Source organism: Thunnus albacares, chromosome 19 (genome assembly GCF_914725855.1).
Source record: "Thunnus albacares chromosome 19, fThuAlb1.1, whole genome shotgun sequence".
Classification (NCBI taxonomy): Eukaryota; Metazoa; Chordata; class Actinopteri; order Scombriformes; family Scombridae; genus Thunnus; species Thunnus albacares.
The window spans coordinates 7,317,104-7,342,639 of NC_058124.1; the positions used below are offsets into that span (position 1 = coordinate 7,317,104).

General features: G+C 39.5%; 1 protein-coding gene across 1 annotated transcript; it reads right to left on the bottom strand.

Annotated features, from left to right (window-relative positions):
- On the bottom strand, window positions 1-24,543 carry lpcat1 (lysophosphatidylcholine acyltransferase 1). Its single transcript, XM_044336498.1, has 14 exons — window positions 24,231-24,543; window positions 14,844-14,983; window positions 14,229-14,443; window positions 13,018-13,130; window positions 12,741-12,801; window positions 9,651-9,709; window positions 8,157-8,191; window positions 7,856-7,910; window positions 7,678-7,760; window positions 7,416-7,541; window positions 5,907-6,060; window positions 1,812-1,910; window positions 1,589-1,730; window positions 1-1,010 (listed from the first exon to the last, which is right to left on the bottom strand). Exons 1-14 carry the CDS (start codon window positions 24,342-24,344, stop codon window positions 877-879), a joined length of 1,530 nt encoding a protein of 509 aa, XP_044192433.1. The 5' UTR covers window positions 24,345-24,543; the 3' UTR covers window positions 1-876.
- Window positions 24,544-25,536: the final 993 nt, after the last annotated feature.

Below are 25,536 nucleotides of genomic sequence, written 5' to 3' on the forward strand. Positions count from 1 at the left end.
TATGTTGTTCTTAGAAAAGCGAGACCTTCCTTTTATTTGGAGATGGACAAAACATTTTTTGGAAAACAGCACTGACATCAAAATTGAGCAGAAATAGCTATTACATTACTCATCATACTACCAGAAAAACATAGTTGGACAAAAACTATGTCAGTATTTATTAATCATCCCTAGAAAAACTGTTTTGTAAGGTTTTTTTGGTTTGTACACCATGGCAGTGAGATAGCTGCTTGAAGTAAGGAATGATTTCTCTGGATTAAGAGGCTGGTTTAGCTTTTTCCTGCAGTATTTGGTGTTACAATTTTGGTATAAACATCACAGGCTCAGTCTGAATGGCAGCATGGTGTATATCCTGATTCTTTTTTTTTTAAAACCTGAAATTGAAGTTTTCAGTATGTAAATAATGAGCAGCAGGAATGGGCGATGTGCTAGTGTTTGTTTGCCTGAGATCAACAACAGTGCTAAACAAAAAGTTGACAAAAAAAACCCTTTCATCAACTAATTAGATAAATATCTTAATACTTAATATATAAGAAAATAATCTTAAAATAAATAATATATTTGCAGATCATTTAATAAAACAAGTTTCTTTAAATCATGATACAGAGTAAAAACAAAGAAAGGCCAAAAAAAAAAAGATGGAGTGATGGTGTAGAGATTTTGACTCCATCTCCATCATCTGTGCTGCCATGATTCATCTTTACACTTCCTACAGTAACTACTCTGTTATTCTCCTCCCATCCAAGCACTCTTTTGCCTTTTTCCCTCCCTGCACTTAAAAGGCACAAAGGTGGTAGGCAAACTGCAGCATGTGAAGATGCTGTTATGACAGAGAGAGAAGAGAAATAGAGTAGTGGGATATCTCAAGTCCATAATTCAGTCGTCTTTGTCATGGTTCTGGCCATTGCAGCTCTTAGGTCGGCCGACGCAGAATTTGCGCGGGTGGTTTTTAAAATCAAGGTAATCCAGGACAAAGTGTGGGTGCTGCTCTATAAAATCATGAAGTTCATCTGGAAAAAGAAGCAAGAGATAGAAGCAGGTGTTAAATGTTATTACTGCTGTCTGCAAATGTCAGGCATTTGCACTATTATATTATGTATTATTGTATCTTTTTCTATTTTATCACTTTTTTAAATTTAAGGTGCAATGTGAAGTATTTTAACATCAATAAGTCATTAGCTTGTTCATGCAATCATGCATCACTATAATTACTTTGATGTTTCGAGACCATTAAAGAGAAGATTCACAGCTACATGTCTACATACATATTATGTGAAGTTAGGAAATCTGCTGGATTGGGATTGGTTTTATGATAATAAGGGAAAAAATGCAGGACAATAAAGCTTTGAAAGTTTCTAGAAAAAGGCAGATGGTAGATGAAACCCTGGATAAAAAAAAAAAAAAATTACTTCAAACAGACGGTATTTATCCTCTTCAGTGAAGCCACGGAGCTACAAGCTGTCAATCATCTCCACCATGATCTCATTTGTACCATGGTATCACAATTAATTTGACATTTTTGCACTGATGTTTAAAAATGCCATAGCATTTATAATGAAAATTGTCACAAACGAAAAGTGAGTCTTACCATATGTGATCTTGTCCGTGTCAGGTCCTTCAAGATCTAAAAACAGCATAGAAAGTTCCACCTCTTCCACTCCCAGCATTATTTCCAAGATGGCAGCGAGCTCCTGTTCCAGGACTTCCCCGTTCGCTTCGCTCTCATACATCTGCACACCAAAACATATTCTTAGTGCAATGTGTTAAAACCTACTTCAACCCAAATTTGATGGTAAATGTGCTTTCTCTACCTTGAAGGCCAGTTTGAGGGTCTCCATTGACTTTGATGGCCGGAAAACAGTCGACAGCGCTATAACGAAGTGCCTGATGTCTATCTGCCCATCTCCATGCTGGGGAAAAAATATCTCAGTGAGGAGATGTAGCAAGGAAATTAATCGGATCCTGTTATGAAAAAAAACCCTAATTTCTAGCTTGAAATCATGTAGTGGATAAAGCATTTCATTATATCTTTAAACTAGAAATACTGCCTCGCAATTGTACGCCTCCATCAACCAGTCAAATTGCAGTTTATATCCATGTCTGTCCAGACTCATACAATATTTGACTTTGAAGGAATTTAATAAAAAGTCTAATTTTTGATTCCAGTGAATAATTTCCATTGAGAAACATGCTCTCTTCACTTAGAGACTGTTTTTACAGAGGAGTACAGAGGACTGAGAGCTTCATCACATGTGCAACGATAATGACCTGAAGCTCAATATCAGCAAAACCAATGCGGTTATGGTGGACTACCAGAGGAGGAAGAGGAGGCCCCGTGTCCTGGTTGTCATCCAGGGAGAGGAAGTGAAGAGGGTGGACTCTTACAAGTACCTTCGGGTCCAAATCAACAGTGACCATGATGTGATTTGGGTTGCTGTTCTATGAACAAAGTGACTTAGCTCATCTAACACCTGACTTCAATCCGCTCATCACCTCTCAAGTATTTCAGCCCTGGCTCTTCACTCATTCATCACAAGATCATTTTCTCAGCTACAGTAGTAAGCAAACCTCCCTAGTCAAGTGTATTTGGAAAACTATTCATTTTGTTGTTTTCTAGCTTGTTATTCATTGTTTTTCCCCCTGCCTCAGTTTGTTGTTCTTGTTCTGCTGTATGTCTATTAACGTGTAAGTTCATTAAGAGAGACAAAAAACAGTCAAATTCCTTGTATATGTTCACATGCTGGGCCAATAAAGCTGATTCTGATAAAACACAAAGTTGTCGCCATGACAGTAGACAATGCTTCAGATATGGATGTTGCTGCAAAGAATTTACAAATTCTAAAACATGGATGTTTTACACATCTTCTACCCAACAGCACAGAAGATCTATACAATCACCACAGTTTCAAGGTGGACAGTACTCAAGATTGGTGTCACCAATTCAGTATCCGGTCACAATGGTCAGAATCTCCCCTTCCATCCCTGTGTTACAGCATATAGCATATAACAATAATGGCCAGAAAGTGTTTTTGCAGAACATTATGATATCACAGTGAAGTTGACCTTTGATCTTTTGGATATAAAATGTCGTCACTTCATCATTTTATCCTATTAGACATTAGTGTGAAATTTTGTCATAATAGTGTATCAGTTCTTAAAACAGGCCTAAAACATGTTTTGTGAGGACCTTTGACCATCAAATTCTAATCAGTCCTTGAGTCCAAATGGAAGCTTGTGCCAAATGTAATGAAATTCCCTCCAGACGTTCCTGAGCATTCATGAGAATGGGACGGACGTGAGGTCACAGTGACCTTGACCTTTGACCATCAAAATCTAATCAGTTCATCCTTGAGTCTAAGTATGAACAAGCTCTGATAAAGAACATAGGAGATAGCGGTCAGTTGATAAGTGATTTTGAAACTTTGTTTTTGAGTTTTAAATTGAATTTAGGCTGTTGCCAGGCTTTGTTGGGGCAGGCACTTCCTAGTTTGATTCTCTGAGTTTTGATAGGTGGGTTAGCCAACGTGGGTTGCGCCTTCTATCTGCTGTATTGTTGTGATAATCAAAAAGGGGCAGGTTCAGCTGCGGTACTTCCTGGTACTGAACACACAAGCTGCACTGTAGCATCAGCAGAAGTGTCAGCCCTTATTGTGTTAAGACTGAAGTGGGTAAAGACCTTCGAGTCTATCTGTGCGAGTCCTCATAGCCTGCCTCACTCAACATGTGCTACAAGGACATCTCTGTCTTCCAAGGTCATCAGAAAAAATCACATCTGTCGCAGACTATGCAACCCTAAGAACCTTTACTTTTGGCCTATGGAATTGCCTGTAAATAAAACAGAATTTATCCAAGCACAGTATCTCAGGATCCGCCCTTCACTGATAGGGAGATCTGTGTGTCTCTGTAACATCATGAAGTTAAATACAGAACACTTTTATTAGCTAAGCTCAGCTGTCAGTGACACTTTGGTCCCTCTTTGAAAAGGACCTCAATTTGCTTTGAGACGCATTTTCACCCACAGTAATTGAGTTGTTTAAAGGTTCTATGTGTAGAATTGTGAAGCAATTTACATGTATTAATTGTTTGTAACATAATCATAATGTAACGTAAAAAATGAGACCTTCCCCAACTTTCTCAGTTGCATGTAACAGCCTGTGGACTGATTTCTATGTGAAGGCCCTGGGCCTGAATCATACACGCGAGTGCTCCAGGATGTTGACTATAGCTTATTTCACGGCCACAGGTGTCATTAATGAGAAGGAATTTCTGATTCCTACATACAGAACCTTTAATGAAATGGCACGTCTGAGTAACGATCACAAATTAGCTAACACCTAAAATTTAAATATAATATCAACTGACTGATGTTAGTTTTGTCCAGTGAAGTCATTCTCAACCTCACCAACCTCACTACTGCTGCTGCTTTCGGCTGCAGCTAGTCGACAGTTCATAACAGTTTGAAGCTTAGGGTTGCCAGGTAATCGAGTATCCCCCATCCGTCTCACTCCTTATCATTATAACCCACTTTTTGCAGAAAACACACAAACCTGGCAACTCTGCACAGGTCTTACCATTAACATTATGTGGAGTTAAAATGGCAAGATGGTTCTAGATCAGTAAAAATATTGGTAGGGACAATTCAGCAACACTTTGACATTGGTAAAGACATGTCCAAATCTAAACCCATGCTGGTCCATACCCATATCTACGCCCATGCTGGCAGGTCTCCTCGCATGCACACTCAAACCTCTGCAGATGATCCAGAACGCAGTGGCACATCTGGTCTTCAACCAGCCAAAAACAGCACGACACCCCGCTGTTCATATCCCTCCAATGGATATCAGTTTCTGCCAGGATCAAATTCAAACCCTTGACACTCACTTACAAAACAGCGATTAAAACAGCTCCTGCCTACCTGAACTCCCTCATTCAGGTCTATGCTCCCTCCTGCTCACAACGCCCTGCCAGTAAAAGGTGCCTGGTACCACCACCACAACCAGGCCTTAAGTCGCTAGCCAGACCCTTCTTTTCTGCAGATCCCCGGCAGTAGAATGAGTTACCAAACTCCTTCCTGTCCACAGAGTCCCTCTTGATCTTTATGAAAAAGCCAAAGACCCAGCCCCTTTCCCTTACACCTCCGCACCTGGATGGACAGACGGACGGAAAACATAAAGCCTCTGGCCATGACTGTCGCCAGTGTGGAGCCATAAAAACACCAAAAAGATTCTCTGGCTTGTAACTCAAAGTCACAGACATTCAGTCAGCTACAGATTCTCCACAAGAGGGTGCTGATCAGTCATCGTCAACTGGTAGTACACAATAACTCTACTAAAGTGCTGCAGGAAGTAACTGGTACTATCAGCCTAAAAATTTGAGCTATTCTAAATATCCCCCCCTCTCCAACTCACAGTTGTTAATAATCACCTCTTACTGCCTACTTGCTGATATTGAAGGCTAACTTTTCCATTGTGACTCTCCTAGATTTAGGATTTGCCTTTGAGATTGTTAAACATCATATTTTGCTGTAGATAGGTTCAAAGTAACTTTTCTTTTTCTACAGTTGATCTAAACTTTGGATTTACAATAGAGGTTAATTTTAGGGCCTCTATTATTAATATAGAGGATAATATTGATTTTACTGCTAATTTGTAAGGTACAGTGTATTTTAGCCCTCAGCTACATAAAGTATCAACCTGAGTTGTGGTTTATTGTTATCATTTTTAAGTCTCTCCTTTAAAGTATAACATATGCAGCTGCCGACAGCATCAACAGTGTTTTTCTAATTACTCACAATTCCAGAAGGGGGAGACAAAAGTCCCGCGCTGCAACTTTAATCTAATCTTATTTCTTTATGTTTACCTGTATTAATTTAAATAAAGCTCATAGAAATAACTCTGTTTTTTTACCTGGTCAAAGAGGCTATGGACTTGTGTGAGTGTGTCTGTAACTGGCAGGTTGAAGAACTGGGCAAAGTCTTCTAAACTCAGCCTGTCTCCCTGCAGCTTTCTGGCTCTTCTGGCCTGCTCTTCTAGCACCTTGTCTGTGGTCCCTGCTCTCAGCCTGTTAACACACAGTGGAACAGAGAAAAACACAGAGAAATCACATAATGCAACAATGCATTAGTTAGCACGTACTATTAAAAAACAAATATATGACATATACTGAAACAAGGTTTGTCACCTTCTTTTTGGTTGGCCTGCAAAAATCCTGCACCCCTTTGGCTTAAAGTAGATTTGTTTCAGTTTTGCCCACTATTGCACTTTATTATATCACTTTATCACTTTACTTTAAAAGGGTACTAATATATGCAGATTTATTAGATTTTTTTATCTTCCATCATGGTATTCTCTTCTCTACTAATCATCACAACTCCAAAGATTCTGCAACTGACTCTTGTGATTACTTTAAAAGCCCTTTTCAAACAAAACAAATTAATTAATGATTGTAATTCTGATCCCAGCTGCTTTTGTGTGGACTGTACTCCACACTTCACTTATAATACTGATATTGAAAAGATGAGTGTTTTTGTGGGAAGCTAAATTCAGAACAAATATCTAGTTTCACTTTGACATAATAAAACTGGTGCATACAATATATTAAATTCACAAGATTCTAACTCTGATTCAAGCTTTTTTTATTGATAGTAAACCATAAAGTATGAATAAAATTATAAATACTTTGACACAGTGGCTTATTTCTGGGAATACTGCTAAATAAAAGCTCAATCTTTCTGCCTAAAAAGTCACAATTAAAAGGCAGTACATCAATGCTGAAAAGATCTAACGAAGGAGAGTCTCTGTGACTTCTTAAGATGATGAAATGAGTCGTATGATTCAGTCGGTATTATATGATCTCTCTCATCTCTATAAAGATTCCCTCATGCTCAGTGTATGATCACAAGAATATTGTCACTGTGCATATTATCCATCAAGTACTGATACTGATCATTTTTATCAAGATAACTTCTTCCATATTAGAACTAATTAGCAAAGCAGTTTGAATTTATGCTCAAATGAGAAAGACACATGCTGACAGATGATTTTATAAAAAACAGTGCTACCTCTTTCTCACTCATATATTCTCTAATTATCCAAATAGTCTCAAGAGAGAAGCTTATAGATATGACAGTTTCCCTATTTTAATTCATCCCCTGGAAATAAATCCTGATTTCACAGAACTAATATCCGCGGCAGTTAAAAAAAAAATTTAGTCTTGGCAGAACATATAACTACAAACATTCCTTCATCCGAATTTAATTGATTGAATCATATTAGTGTTGAAAAGGACAGAGGTCCATGTGTTTCCGCCCTGCTACCATTAGGTGTCAGTGTTGCTTCACCATCAAAGCCCTATAGTCTTGAATCACACCCACTCTCTACCCGTCCAACCAGTCCATCCAGTCTCCCTCCACTCACCCTAAGCGACACACCAGCTGGTTGAACTCAAGCAGGGTGCTGTAATCATGGATGCGCAGTGGGCCCTGTGATAGGCTGATGTCGCGGTCATCAAAGGATAGGTCTGTGAGCGGCAGCTCCAGTGCCCTGTCAGGACGGAGGGACATGTTTATCAGGACTATAATATACAGGATTGTCTGTGTGATATGTTAATACAAAACAAGCAACGACAGGCTGACAGATCAGATGCTGATCAATGACATTTATACCAACACACACTTACTTGGCCATGAGTTTCCTGACATTATTGGCAAACAGAGCAGGGTTTTCCTTCTCCTCGTTTGATGGAGTGTAAATAGGCAAGTACTAAGGAGAGAAAGACAGTCACAAAACTGTGCACTTAAGGTACTGTGACTTAAAAACTAAATCAAGTTTTACATACTGGCCTACAAAATACTCACCTCTATCTCCATAGGATTATGAGGTTGGCACAGAGTGAGCCACAGGATCTTGAACCTGGTAGACAGAAGAATTTGCTTTGTCCATACATGAAAATACAAGATTAGAAAGAGTGAAATAATATGATGGATGAAGACAAGACTGAACAGATGGTACTGGAGATAATGGAGGTTCCCCTGCAGCATCTCGCTATGTTTCTTTTTTAAAAGAAACAGGTCACTGGTGTTTTAACTGCATAGTTAGCAAAGGGAAGTAGAAGCTATGTGTGGTGGTTTGTGAGTGTGTTAAGTGTGTTACACTCACGCTCCTGGACCTTGCCATGTCCATGTAACAGTATCCTGTGGAGAGGAAGAGGAGAAAAGGAAATGGCTCGTGACAAAGACACACACACACACATACAAACATTTCATAAAGTCAATTTCCTACAACTTCATTCACTCCCTGGAACTGCTGTTTGTTATGTTTCTCTTTGTGTGTGTCTATTTGTACTGAGGATAGCTGAAGAACCACTTACTTAATACAGATTACTCGTTGCTACTGGTTAAATCCTGAAATCTGTGATTCTGATGTTTTAATACTTTTTTAGTCAGCAACTCAAATTACATTTCAGTTGTTATTGATGCAATTCTACATTACACAAGAAACTAGGCATTGTTTATACCGTACTGTGTTACTGGAATCAATGTGCCACTGAATGTTTATAGTAGCATATAAGATTAAACTTTTTAGGCCAGTCTGCACTTAAAACAACATTACAGCGATCAGATTATAACATGAAACTTAAAACAAAGTGTAAAAGTCTCTGCAACTTGATTAAAGAGGCACTTCACTAATTTTACACATGAAGTTCGGTTTATTCATCATGACGTGTGCTACCCATCCTGTGGAAACTGTTGCATAATGTGACTCTGGAAGAGCTTTTCAAAGTTTGGGCTTCAGACGTCATATTTTTCACAGAAAGCCTGTGTTACAAACTGGAGGTGTGGGTTTCAAAGTAGTAAGCATTTAGGAGGCATGGGGAGTTTAATGGAACACATTATCAAGTTGCACTGTGGGAAAGGTAGGATCCGGTGGTTTTAGAGCTTGACCCATACTTGGGGCTAAAAGTCAGCATATCCCAGCCTCTGCTCCATCAGTTTTGACCTTTGTTTTCTCCATTGTGTCTCTTATGAGTCCCCAAACTTAGGAAAGTGCAATGACAACAACAAATATTTCTTTGGGCGTAGAAATAAAGACTTGGACGGGAATATACAACTAAAGACAAGTTACCCTGTTAGAGCGGTTTATTCATGTTTTCTTTACCTCACTTAACTGCCTGGTACTGCCATGTTGTCACTAAAGTGAGCACAGTGACTAAAGTCAGCAATAAGGGAAACAGTGACAAAAGCTTTCTAGGGAAACAGACAAGAAGCGCTAGTTAATAAGAGGTGCATAATTCATGACAGAGTGAAGAGAGGTGCTGAGAGAGAGACATGACACCTGTGTGTGTGTGTGTGTGTGTGTGTGTGTGTGTGTGTGTGTGTGTGTGTGTGTGTGTGTGTGTGTGAGCGTGAGAGCAGGATAGAGAGGGAGAAAGAGGAGGATGAAATATCATCCTACTTGTACATGAAGTCATTCCCCACAAGAGGAACACATACTAACATGCGGGAAAGAAACCAAGAAACCATTACATCACAGGTGTGTGTAAGTAGGTGTAGGTGGAGTCAGGCTAACCTTGAACTATGTCGAAGTTACACGTATGTGTGGAGACATGAAAAGGATGAAAAGGAAAGGTATAACTAAATGCAAGGTGATTACCAGTTTGTTTGGGTAGCGTAGCACCACTGGCTGCACTGGGAGTCCTGGGATGAAAGCACCTAAGAAAGAAGAGAGGAGAAGAGAGAGAGGACAATCGAGAATCAAGAATATTATTTCTGATAACCATTTATGTATGTCAATAAAGTAAATGAAACTGTGAAATCACCAGTATTTGATTTTTATTGAATTACTACATGCATATATGAACAAAAATACCAACATGACTACATTGCTTTGGTGCTTTGTTTTTTTTTTTTTTACAGATTTTATCTCATTTAAACACAGCAAAGACACAGAACAATATACTGGGTTGAGTCATGTGTACTAGTTTAGATGAGTGACAAGCTCCCAACCTCAGAATAACCTTCAGCCCTGGCAGACAGCATCTCTATTGAGACTCTATAATGTCCTTCTGATGACAGGCAAGCTGACAGAAGCTCCATACAGTATTTATTACTAGACAAAACCCTGTTCAAGCTACGCTGTTAGCTTTGAATAAGAGAAGTACGCTAGTTATTAGAATTCAATATTGGAAGGCCTGACTTAGGAGGGATGTGTCCAAAACCAATATTTTTTGGATTGTGCTAATATTTTAAAGGATAGTAAATGTGTAAATTGAAAGAGTAACTGGTCACTGTAATAATTCATGTAAAGATGTAAAAATCCCTTCCTAGTATCAGCCAAAGCTAATATGAGGCTTCACCAGTCTGAGTTAGTTCAATTAAATGGGTATCTTACTGCATCACTATATGAACATGTCAGCTGTATGTTCTCTGTATATCTCTGTGTTTCTCATATGAGACATGAACATGTACAGGCTTTGAAAACTAGATACAATGTATTCAGTGGATTAGTAGTGTCTCCTAGAAATTAAATATGAGGTTTTGCAATTGCTAACCACACTACAAACTGTACATTTCTTTACATTTGGCTGGACTACAAAAAAGCAGCTGAAAAACATGTTCAAACTAGCTTACATACGTGTACATATGTAAGTTGATAGCAGGTCCTTAAGGCAGGGTGAGACCAGTTTCACTACAACTTAAACATGACACCTACGAAGGTGGTGGACTAAAATACTTCCACGCCAGAGAACAACCTTGTGTAGAATCTGATCAAAATACTGTGAATGAGAGTAGAACTAATATTTTAACCAGAGCAGCTGTAATAATCAAGAAAGTCTCCCTTATCCAATATAGATGACACAACTGGCTGACATCTGATTTTTTAATAAAACAATATTGGCCTATTATATAGGTCTAGCTGCACATGAGACTAAAGGAGCATAAAGAACATAAAGGAGCATGAGAATGATCACTGCTACAACCTCTCAATAATAATGTGACAGACAGGAAGAGAAGGGTGAAGATGAATGTGATGAATCTATTAAAAAGGCCTTTTGAAAATAAGAAAAAGGACTGGAGGTATCTGCAGAGCACGTTCACAGCACAGGTGGCACATGCACATCTAAACACACAAACACGCATCCATACACACAGTTGCTTTGTTGTGCTGGGAGCCAATGAAGAGACATAACAAGAGGAGACACATCCAGAGAGGACTGGACACACAGCAGACAGATCAAGCTGGACAAACACAACAGACACACACATACACACACACACACACAAAACAGGACAAAGTGTGACCAATAGGGCTTAGTGAGAATGACAGAATTACAGACTGGAAGAAAGGGGATTAGACAGAGCAGGCAGGGGACAATGGCTGACAGCATAACTTGGTTAATGCAGGACACACACACACACACACACACACACACACACAGGAGGTGACTGGACCACAAAAAGCAGAAAAACAAGCCCAAGCCAGAGAGATGGGAGCAACAGTTTTGTATCCTGTTGAGATGTCCTTAAGCAACACACTGAACCAATAAACCTGCTGGACTGACAGAAAATTAATTTGCTCAGACATCCACACCTGGACACACCCACGGAGCTATGCAGCCAACTCCATGCATAAATAATTATGTACGAGTACAGACCCACTACATGCAATACTGAACAAAGTGATCACACTACAGCCTCTAAATTAACACACCCAGGGCTGGAATTCACCTAAAACAACGACTAAATACTGTTCTGAGCGGTGGTTTGCACAGTTATTGTATCAGCTACTCTGGCGGACAGTAACCCTCATTTGGACTAGCAGATCATTTCTGAGATCTACCAATAAGTGTAACCACTGGACAAAAACTGTTCTTTTTCCTAACTTAAATATACTTAAAAGTAACACTATGAGTTTCTGAAATGAAGTGGTGAAGGACTGGATTATATTGTACATGTACAACTGAAAACAACATGAAAACAACTCTCTTGGGGATGTGTGTTGGTTGAACAAGACTAAAAGTATGACCATGCTAGTGGCTCTGTGAGGCTATTCTTAGGAATAGCTGCTTACAACATGTAAAAGATGCTCACAGTGACAATGCTTAGATGCTGATGTTTAGCAGTTATATTTACCATGTTTACTATCTTAGTTTAGCATGTTAGCATGCTAACATTTGACCTGCTAACGGTGCTAGAGGAAATGTCAGGGGATCACCAAAGTCAGTGGGATTTATCCTGTGGGGAATCCCGTGGCAATCCATCCAATTGTTCTTGATATATTTCAGTCGGGACCAAAGTGGCTAACGCAGCCATTCGTAGAGCCATGCTGCTAGCGTGGCTAAAAACAAATGTCAGGGCGAACTGTAATATTTGGGTCCATAGAAATAAGCACAGAAAAACAAACCTATGGAAAAAGAAAAGAGGCACCACAAATATCATCATATGTCCCCTATAGCTCTGCTAAAAGAATGAGATTGTTTTAAGGGAAAATGCTAGTTGAGAAGTGTTGGAGTCATTAAAATGTGTTTTTGTACCATTTTATAACATGATAAGTGATCAAGAGCCTATATATTTTAAGCAGTTTGGTTTGAAAGTAAAGTCAAATAAAATCTTGCTGTATACAAGTACTAACTGTATGTTTTGTTCAATAAGACACACTCACTCACACACACACACACAGACGAGGCTACCTTCCATCTGGTTTCACGATCAGCCTAAAGCAAGACAGAGACCGAACACATACCAGCCTTAAATAAGATGAGACCGGACCTGTTGGTACACGTCCCCTCTGGGAATATCATGATCTGGAATAAACAAATACACAATAAGGTATATACCACACAAACAAATGCATCTGGCTTTTACCCATTGTTTTAAAATAGGCCTTGATGCGTGTGAACTGAGTGTGACTCATTGTGTTTATATTATCACCTTTCAATTCCCATGTGGTGCCAGCTGAGGTTAGATCACTGTGTGTGCGTGTGTGTCTACCTATGTGCCTCTATTTTCATGTATGTTACCTGGGGCCACTCCCCTCCAGACCGGGCTCTCCTTTTGATTTCCTCAACAGTTTTCCTTCTGGAGTCCTGGTCCGAGCGAAATACAAACACTGGCCTGATGTAGCTGATCAAAGCTGAGAGGACAATGATGAAGAGGCAGATTTTGGATGAATGCCAGAATATGAGAGAAAACAAAAACTTAGTAAGTAAATCTTCAGAGCTTTTCAGCTCGAAGAAATAAAGTGGTGGCATTTGTTAAGTATACACTGGATTTACAGAAGATTAAATGTGAGAATCATGTTAGGATAATTAAATAATTGTAGGTATATTGTCAGATCAAAAGAGTCAGGATGCAACCACTTCTCAAATTTGGCAGTAAGCCGTAGAGACCTGATGTTATGTTCCAATACTTCCAAAAGCTGATGTTTCCTGTTGCAGGAAGACACTGTTCACCATAGTTTACAGTAAATAAGGTCATATTATGACAAGGAGAGTAATAGATTCTGAGGAGAAAATTAAGAAAAATATTCCCAAGAAAACAGTAAACAGTTAAACTATAGTGTGTGTGTGTGTGTGCTGCAAATTGTATTTTTAAAATCAGATTTTTTTTGTATGTCAATTTTTGTATTACACATTTTATAAATCAAATTTAGCTTCAGTGGCATTTGCCTTAGCGTAGCAGTGCACGTCTCTCTGCAGAGCTCTACCCTCCTGATTGTGTGATAGTTATGGATTGTTTTATAATCTAATCTGTGGTTATGTTTTTCAAATGTCTGCATGCCAAACCTATCTGCTGAACAAGTCATTTTCAGTTGTCTTAATTCATAATTCACAGACTAAACACATAGGACTCCTTCTCTATGATGCAGATGATACAGCAGTGATAGTCCTATAGTAGCAGCGCCACCATGTTTAACTGTTTAGCAGTGGTAGATTAAAATATCACTGAAATATGAGTGCATCTGTAATTACTGGTCAAGAACACAAAACAGTGGTTTTGGTGAGAAAAATGTAATTATAGTCACATTTGACACTCTTGTCCAACAGTCTTTAAATAATACACAATGTTGTTAGTTATGTCTTAACTAAGATTAAATTTGGAAAATTAAATATGAAGCTACTGTTATGTATATAAAAACCCACAATAGAACTGATTTAATCAACTAATTATTGAGAGAATGCTGTTAAGAGCACCTTACATCTACTGTAGGTGCAGTAGAGGTGATACTCACTTCCCCAGACAGGAATGCTCCTGCTCTCCAGTTTGGTGACTATGGAGCACATGGTCATGGTGACTGGGATGGCATCAAAATATGAGGAGTGTGGTGCCACGGTGAGGATGGGAACTTCAGATGGTGCTGCCCGTTCCCCTTTCACCTTGATCCAATGGAAACCTCCGCAAAACCACATGGCTCGCATGATCACCCGGAGACTCAGGTCTAAGAACCTGATGAAGGACATGCAGATAGTTAATACCGAGTTTCAAGCAATGCTCTCCTTCAACCTCCAGTCTTACACCCACCACAAATGTTTATTCTTCTACACTCTCTCTTTGTTTGCATTTATCTGTGTATTTAAAAGGTAGGGTTTTGTATATGTAAGGCTTTATGACTTCATTAGTGCCAATGGTGAAGTTCGATTTGTGTTTAATATAAAATATTCCCATCATCCCAATCACATGTTGCTTTAATGTGATCATTGTCACTTCAAATAGGTTCACATCAGTTGCTACCGATGCTACATACATAGAAGATATAACCCCTGTGGTTGATTCCATATGTCTTAGTAGCACACAATCGATGTAATACTTTCTTACACACATAAATATTCAACACAGACATACACACCTCCTCCACCATGACTGTGGCTCAATGACGAACTCAGAACGTCCCAGCGAGGCAGTGAAAGCGAAGGGCCATGCCAGCAGCATGAGGAAGGACACCAGTAGCAGGCGCACTGGGAACACTGTAACTGACATCAGTCCTATCTGGAGAGAGAGAGAGAGAGACAAACTGTATGTGAGCAACATAAAGGGAGAGCTAGAGATATGGACAGTCGTAATTTTACCATTCCACTGTCTTTCCACCATCATTTAACATGCCTCTTTGTCTTTAGCATACCCAACATTCCTTTATGGCAGGGAGATACAGTATGCATTCACGCCCTACGGTGTCAGGAAGAGGGGACCACATTCCTTTTGTGCATTCAGGAAGGAAAAAACAACCACCTTCCAGTCAAAGACACACTAAAAGTCATGGTCAACTCACACTTGCTTGGTGTGGAAACCCTGGAGCCTAAAGGTATGTCCTATATATACAGGTTTATATCATACAACTAATCTATTGTTAGACAACACTGGGGAAATATAGGTTAGATTGTATTTGGATCTAAAAAGTCATTAAACAAATCATTAATGAAATTCAGTATTAACGTCAGTATGATTCTGATACAGTACAGAGCTGGTTTTATACCAATATATTGTATATTTCTTTGCACTGAACAGAGAACCAACAGATCTTCAAATACATTTTTAATTACATGCAGTAATTTATCACAAGTTTACTCCATAAAATACTTTGGTTTTCTTATTGATTCAAAGGTTTCCTTCAACCTCCACATAAATGCTGTTATAAAAATTGTAAAATGAGGTCTGAGTCCAAACACAGTTTTTCTTTTGAGAAAAAAGTTTGTCACTCAGTTGTTGCAACTTATTTTGGATTATGCAGATAATAGTTCCCACTTTAACTTAATAAGTGTTATTTAGTCTGTGTACATTTTCTGGGATGTCTTAATTTACTGTCTTTAAATGCAAGATGAAACATTAATTTGTTCACTTTCATTTTTATATGCATTCATTTTAATTACACAGCTTATTCGAGTAAGTTTTTACAGATCAATTAGATGTCTTCTTTTTATTTCATTTAACTTGTCCAATACAAGCACAGGTGGAAAAATGCATAGACATCTCTGCTACGCCTTCTTCAGTGTGCAGTGTGTGAGCATTGATTGATTTGGGTGTGGGAACCCCTTTTTGTGCTTTGGACTATAATTATGATATAATGCCACAGCAATGGTGATGATTTTGTTATTGTTTCTATTTACTATTTGTCATGTTTATTGTAGACACCATCAAATAATAAAATGTAATGACTTGTCAGGATCCTCTTGAAAACAAAATGCTGCATCTCAAAAAGTTTATCCTGTAAATTAATTTGAGGGGATTTCCTTAACATTTGCTTTTATTTCTGACTGTTTTGTATGATCAGAAAAGAGCTTTTGCTTTTTGCATAACACCAGTGAGATAATAGTTGGGTAGGAAATAAGATAAGGCAACTCTGTAAACAGAGTGTGAGGCTAAATCCAACCTCTGGTTATGCAGTACAAGTCTTTTCACTGAAATAAAGTTTATTAAAAGAGTGCCACAGCAGAGATGAGAAGTCAGCTGACTGACCTGTCATGCCTTTTCTCTTACTGTGTAATGAGGGAGATGTGGTGTGTATGTGTGTTAACAGGGTCACAGAGTCACGGCCTCCAGTGTTAATTCAGACTGAGTGACATTTTAAGCCCCTTCCTCTCCCTTGTCCGACCTCTGTTCGATCTCTTCATCCCACACTTTCATCTCGCTCCCTCGTTCCTGTCTCATCAACGTCCCCGCCCGCCTTACAGTAATCTGCAATCTCATCCCAGAGGAATATCTCTCCTCAACTATCCATCCGTCCATCAATCTCATGTCTATTTGCTCAGCTGCACCTTCATTTATCATAGCGCACCCCGCCCCCGCTCCTCCCTGTAGCATCTTTCCTTTCTTCCCTGTGCGTTTCTCTCTCTCTCTCTCTCTCTCTCTCTCTCTCTCTCTGGAGGAGCCCAGGTGCACACTGCAGGGCTATATTAATAAATAAACAGAAATGGGGGTGATTTATAATGCTCTAACGCCTCTTCCTGCCTCCCCACCCCCATGACTGATGCACAGTGCACTCATCATCAGAGCTTAACGAATCCATCAGGGGAGGATCCACTGACATTTTCTCAGGAGGTGGCATGAGAATGAGTTGGGGCAGGGTAGAGGGGAGCGATGTCTAGTGTTTTATGAGTACACTACTCCATCCACTGCTAACAGCTTGAAATCTGCTGTAAAAATACACCTCTGCAGCACTGAGCTCACTTGTCAAAGAAATGAGATTTTCATAAGTAGCACAAACCCCAAATCTATTATAAAAGTGACTTCCTTTTTTTATTCTCTGAGCACAGTAATCTGTTACTGTACTCCTTATATTTTTGTAAGTATAGCAGTGAACCCTCTCTCAAAAGCCTCCTCTAATGTGCAAGACTGGGCAAAACACAATGTGTTTAAGGGGGACTCAGCTGATTTTACACATGAAGATGAGTTTACTTGTCGTTAGGAGAGCTACTCAGCAGTTTTAAATCTGAGGATCTGAAGGGAGCTTTCCAACGTCTGAGAAACTCTGATGATGTTATCAGAGTTCTTTCAAATTGGGCTTGAGACGTCTTAACAGATAGCTTGTGTTACAGTGTGGAGTTTAAAAAATGTCAAGTAAAAAGAAGACAGGTATGGTCTAAAAGATGCTATTGAATTGCTTTATGGGAACTGTAGGCTCAAACAGCAATCAGATAAAATGACAATACACAAACACATGGTTATATTTTATACTTTGTATTTATTTATGTCATTGATCAGAAGATGATGCCTAATTATAAGGAAAGGTTACCAGATTTTGGAGATAATTACACTTTAAATATGATTCATAGAAGTTAAGAGTAATTACTTATGTACTTGCAATATTATACATAAGTGAAACTATAACATGTACAAAAGGCATAAAGCAAATGTGAAGTAGCAGCAAATGTCTTTGAGGGAAAAAAAAAAAAAACCTGAGGGAAAAATTCAGTGACTTGTTAGGCCGTTCTGTTGGACCTAAAATATTCAGAAGACTCTGGGAAGCCATGATGGAGCCATTGTCTCCTAAAACACACACATCTGTTTGTACATATGGCAGCATTAAAGCTGTCAGGGGCCATTAAGGCATGAAGTCACTCAGCCCTTCCTATAGCTCGACACTTCCGCTTTCTAAACACACACACACGTGCCGTATATGTCAGTCAGCTGCACTCTAATGCAAACACAGGCATGCAAGTGCACAACATGCAATGACAAACATCTGACACATTCCATCACCTATATATGTATAAACGGTCACACGGCGGGGCGAGTTTATCGTCAAGCAGCAGGGACAGATGCGGGGGACGGGGGAAAGGAGAGCCACCTCACTAAAAGCATGCTACATAAGGTTCATCTCTATTTACATTCAGTCTGATCATTACTTAAATCTTATTTGAAAAGAGTAGTCTTCTGTGGCTCTAAATAGAGCTCTCTAAAGTTTGCCAAAATAACCCTGATGATGTCATCAGAGTTATCAGAGCAAATATAGATTTCATTTAGGTTTCTGCTGTTTACTCAACTTTGTAAGAAGTTAATTGATTAATTAAAACAATTTATAGCAATATTTTTGTAAGGATTCTCACTTTACTTTTAGTGCCTAAAACTTTTGCACAGTACTGTATAACAGAAACCCTGCATTGTGACATCCAGTTTGAAAGATGTGGGCATTTACTGGGCGGTACTTATGATGCTATTAGTTGCATTATGGGAATCGTAGGAGCCAGCGTTCCAGTGTTTTTGGAATTTGACCCGTACAGGGACTTAAAGTTAAGATATCTTGACTTCAGCTGCATCAATTTTGATGATTGTTTTTAAAAAGCTCTCTCTCACAAGTCCCCCAGCTTCACAGCCTGCAATACTGATTGACTAAGGAGAGGATGGGGGGTTATGCCACTTGCCATGGGGACCAGTATAATAGTATTTTTATCTTTCATATCCAGGCTGAAAAAAGCCACTATAAACTGTGTTTAGCCTATCTACACCAACATACTATTACCTAATTTTCCATAGCCTTGCCACATAACACCTAACTCCCCTGTGCAATGAGGCCCAGCACACCTTCAACTGCTCTTCTTCCCTGTAGTGAGGGCTAATCGCTCTGAGCTAATTGTTTTCAATGAGCGGAGGGAAGTGTGCTTTAATTTCCACCTGAGGACCCAGGAAGCACTCAACCTCTCCTTCTGTTTGTCATGTTGTTGATGTACAGATCTAGGCTGTGTGTCAGGCAGGGAGTAACAAGGCCAGTAAATGGGAATTAGGTCCGCATTGTCATAGGCTTTAAAATCTGTCACACACACACACACACACACACTGTATAAGTCACATCAGGTATTAGTAATTATTTGTCTTTGCCGTGAAATTTACAAAAAATTCTAAAAATAGAGCTGACACAAACACAACAACTGTGCACAAGCAGATTAAGTTTTGATACTCAAATAGCCAAAAATATCCATATCCAATATATATAGATATAAATATCCAATATGCCATTTCCCCAGAATTATTTCAGGTATTTATTGAGATCTGAGAAGTGTCCCAATTCAGTCTCTGGACATTGCAGTTCTATCAAATGTCACAGGTATTTTGTCTGTGAGCTGGAGCGTTGGCAGCCATGTCTGTATGATGTTCACTGTTCAGAAATGTGTGACTCAGCTGGATTGAGCACTACTGTCTGTTTCACTTGCTGACCTAGTTGGTCTGCTGCTGATCACATTTGCTGGAAGTTAGAGAAAAAAAGATTTTCCAGGAAGAACAAGTGCCAGGGGGAGGAATGTGCTTATGCATCACGCAGCGCTTGTCCTCTCTATATATCAGACACACGCGGCATGCAGCCATATAGCTTTAAAGCCTACGGCATCTAGGAAGTCATGTTTTTGCTCTGCCAGAGCTCGTGTTTGTTTACGTGTGACCCTGTGAGTTCACACACACACGTGTCTGAAGTGGAAAAACACACCTCACTGCCATATTAGAAGCAGGCAGTGGGAGGTGTGAACTAGACACAGAGACACACATGGTGCAGCTTACATTTACCGGACGAACGCATAACTGTTTACAACTACTGCAAACTCCAATGGCAAATTGACAAAAACATTCACTAATAAGACATTCCCCCAACAACAGCACTGGGAAAAATGTAGTTACAGCATTCACTGAGCCCAACTGAAGTTGTTAGTTAAGCATAGTTTGCTGCTGTGAAAGCAAGCAAAACCAAAAAGGAAAACAGCCTGAGTTTACCGCTTGCCTCAGTGGTGCATTATTGTTGGGAACTGACTGCACCAACATAAGGGCCAATTTCCTGAGCCTTGTGCTTTGTATATTTTGCTCTGAATGAGAGCAGGCACCTCCGGGCCCTGGGGATATGGGAAAAAGGCTGAACAGATCGACCTGATGGGGTAGAGTAGAGGGAGTGTACTTCCTCTTCTTGTCTGATTGTACGGCTGCAAAAAAAAATGAAAAGAGTTTCTAGAAAAAAATACATCTTTGTTACTTGTTTCCAGTCTACTCCACTCTCAGAAACTAGTCTAGGAGTCCGCAGTCATACATGCAGCTCTGTGAGGCAGTTTTAAGCTAAATATGCTTATGTAAAAATAAGCAAGTATTATGTACCATTTTTACCACCTTAGTTTGGCACATTAACATGCTAACATTTGCTAATTAGCACTAAAGACAAAGTACAGCTGAGGCTGATGGGACGTGCTAGATGAAGTAACCACCAAAGTTATTACAATTGATCATAAATGTTAACTTCATGGTGGCACTAGAAAAAAACCAAAGGCTCACCGTAGTCACTTTGAAACATTTTCTTGGAAACATGAATATCTGTACAAAATTTTGTGCCAACCCATCAAGTACATACTGAGATATCTCATAGGAAAAGTACAAATTTGACCTGCTGGTGGTGCTAGGTGAAAAGTTAGTGGATCACCAAAGTCACTAGGATTCATCCTCAGGGCACCATCACCATGGATATCTGCACCAGATATCATGGCAGTCCATCTACTAGTTGTTGAGATATAGTATTTCAGACCAACCAACTGACCAACCAATCGTTCAACCATCTAAATGATATTGCCATCCATAGAGCCGTGCACCAGTAAGGGTGATGATTTCCATTTCGTTTTAGTATGACAATAGGAGAAATGACTTTCAGTTGGTCAGTCGAACTACATTAGCAGTGTGTCTCCAGGTCTCATGCTGTCAGCAGATCCCACCAATCACCAAGCATGAAAGTCCATTGATCCATTGGTTGATTGATGAGGACGCATTTCAGCCTGACTGCCGTCCATCAATTTCAATGGCTGACTGTCCATCTGTTGCAGAACCATTAAGAGTATCTCTACTACCACTTCCATGTTCATGTTTGGCCAAGCGCACACAGTTTCCTCTAATAAGTAGCCTATGTACTTCATTAAGCGTCTTTTTTAAATGTGCTACCACAGTATTTAAGTATCAGTCATCCCACCTAGTAGACCCTAACTTCTGACCTAAGCCATTAGTCACTCTTGCTACCCCATCCTGTGAACTGATCCAGTCTAATTTGGTCTATCGGAGTATACAAGAGACTCAGTTAGCCGTCCACTTGTTTACCACAGAGTGAACACCCAGGTGTATACACTGCGAGCTTGTGTGTATGTTCAGTATGCGTGCTTACATTCACTTGTATGAGCCAAAACAAATGGCTAGAAACAGAGAAGTGTTGACTGATAGAGGGAGAATGCGGGAGGAAGTGAAATGCACGTTACCCTCGTCAGCATATCAGCGTGACAGGTGAACAGTTTAACGATGTAGAAAAACATGCATGTTGTTTGGAGTGCAATTAAGTGCAATCTACTTCCCACAGTCAGCAGGTGCATCACCGAAAATCTAATGCAAATGTTTGACATGCAAATTTGGTCAATCATCATTCAACTCATGCTTGGTAAATCCTTCCAGGAAAATGTGGGGTAGTGGCTGGCCCCACAGTGATACCATTAGTTTCACATAACACTCATAATGGAGCCTATGAGGTGGAGGCATGGCAAGTTACATGAACTGAATGACCGAAAATATGAAAGAAATAAATGATACATGTGATTGATACTATTTGTTATCCTTCCTACCAATATTAGCTCAATCTAAGGCTGCACAGGTGTCTTTACACATTCACAAACCAACTGGTGGCTAAACAATTATCATGGTCAGATTGATAACAATGAGCCTTATAGTGCAACTGCTTCCTCACTTTTTCACACGTATGAAGCAGGGAATACAGACCCTCTGCCAAGCTAAAGCTGGGGAAAATCTTAAAGAAATAAACACACAGCATGGATTGGGGGGCTATTAAAGGTCTAAGATTTATGAAATGACTGCATGTATTTAAACTTTGCTGAACAAATGGTTTTTCTCTTTAAGTTGTGTTTGACATGAAGATATTGAATTAATGCTGTAATTAAATGGACTGCTCATTTGTTGTGGTAACTACAACCAGGAAAACATTGAGGAAACCCTATAAACCTAAACTTCAGGTGTAGTTATACAACAAACAAAAAGGGTCCCTTCAAATAGCTTTTCACAGCCAAAGAAGATATATAACATATGGCTGCGTGTATATATTGCTGTATGTCATACCTGTCAACATTGGGCTTTGAAAATAAGGGAGATTTTCCAGGATACCACCTGACCATAATTCTTACGTTATGAGAAGGGTTTCCTCACTCGGCTCCAGAGATCTAATCACCAGGTGCCTTTACTTTGCCTGCCCTGCTGTAATTGACCGGACGGTTAATGTGTTCTTTGTGGTTTCTTTGGCACGCTTATGTTTAACAGCATAATGGTTAACATCATTTTTCCCACCATGACCAACACTTAAGTCTACCTACACACCTTGCAAAAATGCATGGTTGTTTCCTAACATGTCTTTTGTCAGGAATGGGAAAAATATTCCCCCAGGTATTTAAATATTTGCACAGCAATTTTTTTTTTTTTTTGCTGGCGTCTCACCTGTTTGGTTAAGGTACAGTTACTGAAGTCAACAACATTTTAACGGCTTAAGAATGTTAATGTTAAATCGAGTTGTTGTGCAGCGTTAGTGCCTGTATTAAAAGATCTGTAAATCCTTTTATAGCAGGTTTCAATCTTGTGCTTTAACTTTTGTTGGTGGGGACGCCCTTTAGTTTATATTTGGATTTGCGTTTTTGACATTTTGCAAACAGATTGTGGCTTCAAAAATATTCACCAGAACAGTAATTCATCTAGATACAGGTTTAAGTTTCTTACCAGTTTTCCTACTTTGAATTTATTGATGTCTCTCCATCACCTGACACCTTGGATGCCTCTGTGTTTTTGTTCCCTCCTTAATCCATTTCTTTAGATCTTGAATTAGTTGTCTTCTTTACTGTCTCCTTGTTTTTCTTTCAACACTATTACATCCTGCAATTTTTCCTCACTTCTGTCTCCTCTCTCCTGATTCCTTCACTCATTCTTAAATTTAAAAAGTCTTCCTTTTAAAAAGTCTGAGTGAGCATGAAGCTGAACTTTAACTTGTATGGTGTTAATAACAGTAATTGTGGACAAACAACACAGTGGGAATGCATCAGCAGTCAAGCTAACTAGCAGCAGCACTTGATACAGTGGACGGTCAAGCAGCACTGATTAGGTGTCAATTAAAAAAATAATAAAAATCTATTCCACTGAAGAGCTTTTCTGGCTACTTACTTCGTTGTATTTTGTCTAACAGATTATGATTTGATGCCGCACATGTCAGTTAATGTCATGTAAGATCCTCTGAACTCTGATTCATCCGTCTGTCTCATGAAAGCGGTTCCAGTCTACCTGCTAGTTTCAGCACGAAGGGCTCGTTCGTTTTAAACATCCGCGTAGCACGAATGGCCGGTAAACTGTTGGTCGCTCCGTGTTAACAATATCCTCCGTGTCTCATACGAGCATTACAATGTTCAAACGGACAACAAAACGAGCGCTCTACAACAGAATGTGCGGTAGGAAGGCAGTCTGAGCTAACAGCTGTAAAGTGATGGACAGTCTGCGTAAACGCTATTTCTGAATTTCAGAAGTGGGTGAACGGCGTTTACGTGCGTTTAGTCTTCACTACAGTCCTGCGTATGACTGTAAAAACAAAAAAGGGAAATACGGGAGATTTACAGGGGAAATTATTAAACACGAGCACGATGGGAGAGGGTGAAAAAATGGAGGAAACTCGGGAAAATGAGAGTTGACAGGTCTGCTGTATGTATTCAACAGTACACAATTAATTTATCATTTGTTATCTTAATGGTCTTACCTTTATTTTTTCTGTCATGGTGAATTTCAGCTCGTGGGCGAAGGGGTTTCTACCCACTCTGGAGGGGCGACTGTGTGACGACTTCATTGCCGACAACCTGACACCCGAAAACATCAGAAAAGTCGTGTCCAAAATGTTCCGAAACGTTCGTTGAGTTCGTTATTTTGCACTGTAGCGACAGTGGGTCCTCGGCTCCCGGTCTACCCTCCTCTGACAAGAGGAGAGACTGCTGTGTGATGCTGGGCGGGGAGGATAGTCCATTTACTACCAGCTGGCTACATCCAGAGCCGTGTAGAAGAAGAGTTGCGACAGCGGGTCACATGACTCATGTAGCTCGGAAATGTTGTAAATGTGGGATTCAGACCCATCAGGATTTACCAACAAAAAACCTTGTACAGCCTTGTGAAGTAATTTTGTGTATTGTATACAGTGATTAATATCATTGATTCATGTTTGGAATATTAAATATATTAATGATGATAGAAACAGATTTGAGTGAAACATTACCATAGGCCACTCCATCTTCTGTGATAGTTGCATCACATCGTATTGTAATCTTTCTGACTTTTAAGATACCAATACTAATATTGATCTCGACCACTATCCCTCTCACTGTCTCTATTACCTCCACAAGGCCCAGCCTCCTGAATCCCATCCTCATCACCAATGATGTCAATCTCTTCTTCCTCTTCGTGGTCATCTGGGAGGACTGGCAGATGGTGGATGATCCTGTTCTCCTCAGGAGGCCTCTCAGCATCAGGGCACTCAGTGCCATTGTTGAAAGGCCAAAAAGACCCACCTTGGGGGGAAAAAATATTTTAAAAAGTCGCATTCTATACTTTCATTAAACAGACTTAACCAGGAGGCTTTTAAGGCCTAATTAAATAATATTTTACTATGTAAATACAGTTAATTAATATTGTATGGCACCATATGCATCACAAGCACCCTGAAGAAAAGCCACCCATACAAACAGTGCTACAACCACCTTTAAAAGTAATATCAAATATTGTGTATTATCCAACATATGACAGGATGAGAGGGAGTTGATGCTGCAATCAAGCCAGACATATCCTGACTCTGTTAGCAAATCAATAGTCCAGTTTGTGTTCTGAAGCAATTATTATTGGCTGACCAATGCTAAATAAAGGGTTACAATTTGTTGTATGTTTTACTTTCACAGTTTACATCAAAACTTTTCAAAGCTTTCTCACAAATCAAATATTTGTGGTAGCAAATCTGCTATTACATCTGTAGTCTGGTAATGCAACACAAAGGAAACATTTTCAAACATTTCAGTCATTTT

Coding starts and splice junctions, on each gene's coding strand:
- lpcat1 (XM_044336498.1), bottom strand. CDS start 24,344: ATGTTTTCGGGTGTCAGGTTGTCGGCAATGAAGTCGTCACACAGTCGC. Junction 13,131..14,228: donor GAGCATTCCTGTCTGGGGAA/GTGAGTATCACC, acceptor TTGTCCTCTCAG/CTTTGATCAGCTACATCAGG. Junction 7,542..7,677: donor GTCAGGAAACTCATGGCCAA/GTAAGTGTGTGT, acceptor CCGTCCTGACAG/GGCACTGGAGCTGCCGCTCA.